The sequence below is a fragment of the Neltuma alba genome, unplaced genomic scaffold (assembly GCF_004799145.2).
Source record: "Neltuma alba isolate B1F8T4 unplaced genomic scaffold, ASM479914v2 tig00012865_pilon, whole genome shotgun sequence".
NCBI lineage: Eukaryota > Viridiplantae > Streptophyta > Magnoliopsida > Fabales > Fabaceae > Neltuma > Neltuma alba.
In genome coordinates this window covers 87658-94757 of record NW_021637246.1, presented here as the reverse complement: position 1 = coordinate 94757, position 7100 = coordinate 87658, and the positions used below count along the sequence as shown (strand labels likewise).

Below are 7100 nucleotides of genomic sequence, written 5' to 3'. Positions count from 1 at the left end.
CAGGCAACTATCATCCAAATTTGCCTATTTATCTTCTAAAATGCCGGAAGAAAAAAGTGCATGAACCCTTCCATCGAAAACGACACCACTAGGTCCCCTTCATTAGCCCAAAAAAAAAAAAAGGCCTATATATGTGCATATATTCATATGTATATATTCCAAACGCCTCAATTCTGTCCAATAAATTAAGCACAGTTGCAGAACCATCCATGCTTTGGTGCATATCTATCGTACCAGGCTGTCTTCTTATTCGGACAAGAAAATTTCCCACTAACATCTGTTACTTTCATTCAAGTTATACTTATGATCCTGGTTAAGAAGTCGTGCAAGAAAACGCCACATTACAGTATCTCCAGCTCCATCCAACAAAGCAAGGAAAACGCCAAAACACAAATATGCTAACCAAGCAAACTGAAATTCTAATACTAATAACAGTTAACATATGGAATATTGCTTCGTTTATGGGACAACAGGAGTGAGCTAGATGAGGAAATCGCGTGGTATTTTAATGGGTTAAGGTGCGCCCAGCACCCCGAACTATTTACCCAGGTGCGTCCAGTGGCCTAAAGTAATTTTAGATGCATCCAGTGTCCTAAACTAATTAAAATGATGTGTCCATATCCCAAGCTAACAGAAATGTTATATTTAACTGTTAATTTCCAGACTCAGTTTAAAGTTGACCCCAGATATTCTAAATGGTAGACATATGGACATTTAATGTGTATTATTCTTACTCAAAATTGAATTTATTTCCTTCTTCTTCTTCTAAATAAATTGACTTTTGAGTAAGAATAATATATATCGGGTCTACCATGTAGAATATCTGAGGTCAACTTTAAACTGAGTCTGAAAATTAACGGTTAAACATAACATTTCTGTTACCTTAGGATATGGACGCACCATTCTAATTAGTTTAGGACACTGGATGTACCCAAAATATGCACCCAAAATTACTTTAAGCTACTGGACGCACCTGGGTAAATAGTTCGGGGTGCTGGACGCACTTTAACCCTATTTTAATTTCATACCCGTGTGTTTCATTCTCACTTTGAGCATGTATATGGTGTACAAGGAACAAGCATGTGCAACTACGATGTCTTAAAGGCGCTGATAGCCATCAAAAGTATGCATGTGATCTTCTGATACATCAACGGAAAAACTTCAGGGAACTCTTCATTTGAAAATCTCACGGCCAGTTATAATGTCCGTATAATTTGTCAGATGTCTGTAGGTCTGTGACAACACATGACATATCTCCCCACTATGTTTTTGATAGGCAGCGGTCCCCTGTTCATATGGAAACAAAACAGAACAGAGACAAGACAAATCATGGAGTTAGCCGAAAAACAAGACTAGCGGAGAAAGAAACGAGAGCACACTAATTTGGGGCAGGAATTAATTACCAAATATGGGAATCATAGCTGTTGTTTCGATTGTCACCTAACACATAAACATGACCGTTTGGTACATACTGCAAGGGATGGAATTAACATCAGGAAAAAAAAATTGAAATCAAATAAATGAAGGTCAAAATATGGATGAAGCAACAACTCTGGATTTTAGTCCTGGATGGAACATAGAAGAGGATGCATGAGATTCATCATCAATGCAAGTGCAAAGTCATAATATGGAACTTTTTAAGTTTAATTAGAAATTCTTCAAGAAAAGAACTATTGATCTCATAGAGGTGCGCTAATTGATTGGAGCATTAACCTCCTTTCCTAATCCATAGCTGTCAAAATCATAATTCAAGAGTAAAATGAAAAAGGTGCATAGTAATTCATTAGGGACCCACAGTTAAGTTTGTTGTGTATGCTGGCTGTGCTGCTACATAATCTTCCTTCTGAGCAACACCATTGATGTAGAGAGACCCATGATGAACCTGAAAGGAATTGGAAATTCGAAGCAATCAAAACCTGATGCTATTAGTAATTTCACCCCACTGCTCATCGAAGAGAGTAACCAGTTAATGGACAAGGTGTAGATAGCTACCCATCTTCTTGAATTGATTTAGTATTGATGTTTGTCACTATAACAGAGGAGCAAACTTTAGAGTTTAGACCAAGAAAAGGCCCAGAAAAAAAACAGAGGAGCAACCGATATATTCCATTGTACGAAAGAATCATTGACAAAAACATAATCTTAGCTTCAAAATCGGAAGATCTAGGAAATGAATGTTCATTTAAGTCAATCTTGTTGACATATTAGCATAGCGGGCTTCACTAGACTATCAAATCCATAACATTGGCATATAATCTTCAAGCAAGGAGTTTCAACAAACATTTAGACCTACCTCAACAAAATCTCCGGCTTTTGCAACAACTCTCTTGATAACTATATCCGCTGCTTTGTCTCCCAACAGCTAAATAGAAAACCAACCATGTAACTGAACTGCATAACAAGCTATCTTCCAAGCATGTGCAAGTAGGCTAGATATTCCATACCACATCATTCATTAACATATACCTGTGTTGGATCTCGGAACAACACAATATCCTGTATGGCAGGACTCCTGATGTAATACGAAGCCTGTGGAAGTTCCCAAGAAATTTTGAATCATTAGTCAGATTACAAATGAAGAAAGGAAAAGAAGAGTAAAAAATATCTATTATTGTTGCTTCCAAGTATTTCTTAATTACCAGAATACAATTGGTCATCTGCTGAATTAACTACACACGCAGCACATAAGGCAATAAAATGCCACCAGTTTTTTTTTTTTTTTTTTAATGATTCCACGGAACGGTAAGATAATTTAGGCATTGTGGCCTCAGTGTTTTACTTTTCTTACCACTAGCACACAAACTAGCGAGACTGACAGCATGTCCTCTCATAGAATAGCAACCTCTGTAGTCTGTGCAATATGTCAGACAGATGAACTGAGATGACTAGAATAGATCTCAAGTTAACAGAAATCCAAGGGTGGAAGCACTTGTTATCAAGAGGTTGAGCTTTTGACAGAGACTAAGGTAGTATGGGATGCTATTGCTAAGTCCCATAACGAAATGTTATACAGGGTATTTAAGTGCATTAGTTCTCCCATCTCAACAGACAGCCTTTAGGATAAGGTTTATCATTCCATTTGAGTATCTATCAATTGATATCAAAATCAGGTTGTCAATGGCTCTAAAAAGGACTGCCTATACCTATGGAGGGTTTTGGCAGGCAAAAATGTTGAATGAAATGTAGTGTTGCACTGTCAGGATGTGCCGTTAATTAAGGAAGAGAAAAATAAAGATCATATCATCATACACCTAACGCCATTATCCTCTTCTGGTCAACTTGAATTTCAGGTGCGTGGCAACCATGCGAGGGGCTATAATCAAAAGCAGATTCATCTCTGATGCAACTCAGCATCATTTCGTCAGACCATGGAGATTCAAGCATCGGAAAACTTATTAAGATTTCACTGAGATTACCCCCATCGAGCAGGAAAAAGGCTTTAAATACCCAGACACTGTCAGCATCTAGAAAGCAGAAACAAAACTATAGAATCCATTTCATTAACTGTAGAATTCGTATAACATTGGAGCTTGGGACCTATATGGTTTCAGACAGGGGATACAAAGGTTAACTTTATCCTGAAAAGGATACAAAGATGTTTTCTCTGCAAAGTCGTAACACTTCCAGCCAATTGTATTGTTATGAAGTTGTCGCAAATGGTAATTAGTTGTCAAACTTGATGAGAGCCTAACTGTTACGGCTCTCTGCCCCTGCTGCAAATGCAGGACAGCCGAGGCCACATCTAATTATGTTTGGACCTACTAATAAATAATATCGATATTCTTCCAAGTAAAATAATCCAATTGTTACAACTAAGTTGATGACTAAAAGAAGGGGCTTGGAAAACTTTCTATTTACTGGAAGCGATATGCCAATTGGTTAAACACAGTCCATCTCGTAGCAACACTGGGATGATAGTAACATGGGCATACAAAGAGCGCGAGACTAAGATTATGAGTTATTCCACTTTAAGTAAAAGGACATGTTGGGCTATCTTAAAGATTCCCGCGAAAGGAATAATTGCAGGTAAATCTGCGGCAAGTAAAGCTCCCATACTAATTACCAAACTTCTGGAAGCTTTATCCATATCTAACTAGCTAGAATCTTCTCAGGTCCCAGAGAATAAGAAAACATACACTGCGAAGCATGATCAACTTTTGGGCCACAAAAATATACAAAAGCACGTCTTTTTTTTTTTTTTTTGCCCCGGTTAAAAGAGCAGGTCTTTAATATTGAAGGGATGACCAAATCAACAAGAATCCAAGATTGTGTACCTTCTCGACAATAATTCGATCACCAACTGTGAGAGTCGGGTGCATAGAAGACGAAGGGATGAAGCGAAGCTCCAAAAACATAGACCAGAGAAGGAACATCACCAAAAGTCTCAAGAAGCCATCAAGACCGGGCCATCGAAGAAAGCCCCAACTCTGACAGGGCATCCATCTGAAGGAAGGACATGTAAGAAGAAAGGCGTACAATGCTGAGGGCCTCAGGAAACTCATCAGGTAGACTGCGTTAAATAAAGAGAGTAGAGGATTCAGAAATTGACGAAATCAAAGCTTCACAGTTCAAAATCTGATCTCGATTGAATATCGAGAATTGCTGAGTACAGGGGAAAGACAGGATGACTCTGGACTTCTGACTAAAATCGTTGTCTCAATGTAAAGAAAAAAGCAGAGAATGGAGAAATCACGGTAAAATACACTCATAAGACAACAGAAAATCGTGGGTGAACAAGATTTTTAGATCAATTAGCAGTGAGGGAGGTCATTGTGACCAGCGATCACCATGAGAGAAGACCCAGCTTCAGACTTCAGCGTGCAGCTAAACGGGGAAAGAGAAATGGGTTTATATTTTATTTATATATCAGATGAGACATTTGACTACTTGCTGGCTAAGTAATGAAAAGCAAATATACAGACACTCGACCAAAATAAAGGGCAGGTTCACGCGTTCAATGATCGTCAGCAGGGCTGCTGGTGCAATGTCAGCAGTGTGCACAGTCAACAGGTTGGGTGAGAGAAATTCTTACATAAGCACTACCTTATTTATGCTCTGGCTAATAATATTAAGACAAGTGGAATATTTTTATTTTAATCTTACGTGTAACTCCTCTCTTCCTCTACTATTTTACTTATTTTTCAGGAAAATGTGCTTCTTTTACTTTTTTTCTTCTGCAAAAACTTTTTGAAAAACTTCTCTCCTTCTTACTATCCGCTCCTCACATCTCTCTTTCGTTTTTTTGTCAGCCTCCACACCCCCAATTCCCCCTTCCTTTTCATCCATCACATCTCTAACACGCCACAAGTTTCTCTTCCTTTCTGATATTTTCAGATCAGACGCAAAGTCGCATCTTCTTCCTCTTTCAAATTGAAGAAACTCTCACGAGCAAAAGCCACTGGCGACATGCGGCTACCCGTGGAGGGCCTCGCGCTGAGACAAGAGCCGATGCAGCTGGTAGCGATGTTCAGGACACAGCAAAAAGTCAACAAAATGTATTTGCGAAAGAATGAGAGGGATGGAAAGAACTGGGTAGAGGAACCGGGGGGGGGGGTGTGGACGTTGAGGGAATGACGAAAGAGAGACGGGAGGAGCAGGTGGTAAGAGGGTGGAGGAGTTTTCATAAAGCTGCTGCCCCGGCCCCCGGGGGAGCAGTTTTTGTAAAAAATAATTAAAAAAATAGAGGGAGGGAGGAGTTACGCGAAGGCTTGCACATAGAATAAATAGAAGAAAAATTGTAATAAAATTTCACTTAAAAAAATTAAACACAAAAAAGTCTTTTAAAACTATCAAATTAATTTGAAGTTTTAGGGACTTCATTACAAGAGATTTTACTGGTTTAATTATTAAATTACTCTTATTTTTTTAGTATGTATTGACAATTAAAAGAATAATCGTTAACAACTTAAGATGAAACAATTAATAATTATTATAACAGATATTGACGTCTTATGCATTATATTTTTGTGATGTGCTGAGAAAATATATTGTTAATTGTTATGTTTTAGGTTTTTTTTTACCAGCATATTTTAAGTTCTTAACTACTGCTCTTTTAGTTGTTAATACATATCTAAAAAAAATAAGAATAATTTGGTAATTAAACAAATAAAATCTCTTGCAATGAAGTCTCCTGAGACTTCAAATTAATTTGATGATTTTAAAAGACTTTTTTATATTTAATTCTTTTAGGTAGGAATTTACTGCAATTTTTTTTAGAATAGAAATACTTCACATATCATAATTTTATACTACCTCCAGTCTTTAATATAAGACTTTATTTTACTTTTATTTTGATCCTAAATATAAGACCCCAATTCACTTTATCTTTTATATTTATTTTTTTTCAAGATAATTCTTATAACAATAATGGTTCTAACTAATATACTTTATTAATAAAGATATTTTAGGAAAGACAACGCCTATTTATTACAAATAACTAACTTAATTTATTTTTTTAATCTTTTTAAATTAATTAACTAGGTTTTGTAATTAAGACCGGAGTTAGTATATAAAAATTTTTCCTCGAGTGATGGGGTAATTAATGCCGTCAACTTCAATCTAATAATTATTTTTATTAATAATATTTATTATTCACAAAGTAATATATACACGCACAGATGTATATAGACATGTCTACAAACAATAATATATAGATCCTTATCGTTTTTTTTTTTTTTTTTGACCAAGAGATCCTTATCGTATTAACAGTGTAAGGATTTGATTGTAAAATGATCTGGATCTTCAACCAAAAGTAATGGTCAGTTATAGAAGCTGAAATTTTCGTCGAACTTACAATTTTTTTTTTTTAGCAAGCTCACATAAACTGATTTAAAAACGTTTTTTATCCTACGAAAGAAATAGAATTGATGAAGAAGAATAATCACTAACTTGCTCTTTTTCTTTCTTTTTTCCTTTTCCACAAATCACGATGACTTGTTCTTTTCATCGGTAGAGACTGGGTATTTTAAATAAAGCAGTTATGTTCTGCATAAACTTTTCTAGGAATTTAAGGACGTTATAAATTTTAAACACGAAATGTTTAACCTCTTAAATTACGTTGTTGGTGTCGTCATCAACCCCCCCCCCCGGGGGCTCAAGGT

General features: G+C 36.3%; 1 protein-coding gene across 3 annotated transcripts; it reads right to left on the bottom strand.

Annotated features, from left to right (window-relative positions):
- Positions 1 to 1015: 1015 nt before the first annotated feature.
- LOC114731950 (chloroplast processing peptidase) lies at positions 1016 to 4884 on the bottom strand. 3 transcript variants are annotated; one of them, XM_028919216.1, is made up of 7 exons: positions 4788 to 4884; positions 4275 to 4510; positions 2467 to 2529; positions 2294 to 2362; positions 1796 to 1882; positions 1404 to 1471; positions 1016 to 1287 (listed from the first exon to the last, which is right to left on the bottom strand). In XM_028919216.1, exons 2-7 carry the CDS (start codon positions 4500 to 4502, stop codon positions 1218 to 1220), a joined length of 585 nt encoding a protein of 194 aa, XP_028775049.1. In that variant the 5' UTR covers positions 4503 to 4510; positions 4788 to 4884; the 3' UTR covers positions 1016 to 1217. The 3 variants fall into 3 exon arrangements, with proteins under 3 accessions (XP_028775049.1, XP_028775048.1, XP_028775047.1); XM_028919215.1 differs by having other exon boundaries at positions 4704 to 4826; XM_028919214.1 differs by having other exon boundaries at positions 4778 to 4805.
- Positions 4885 to 7100: the final 2216 nt, after the last annotated feature.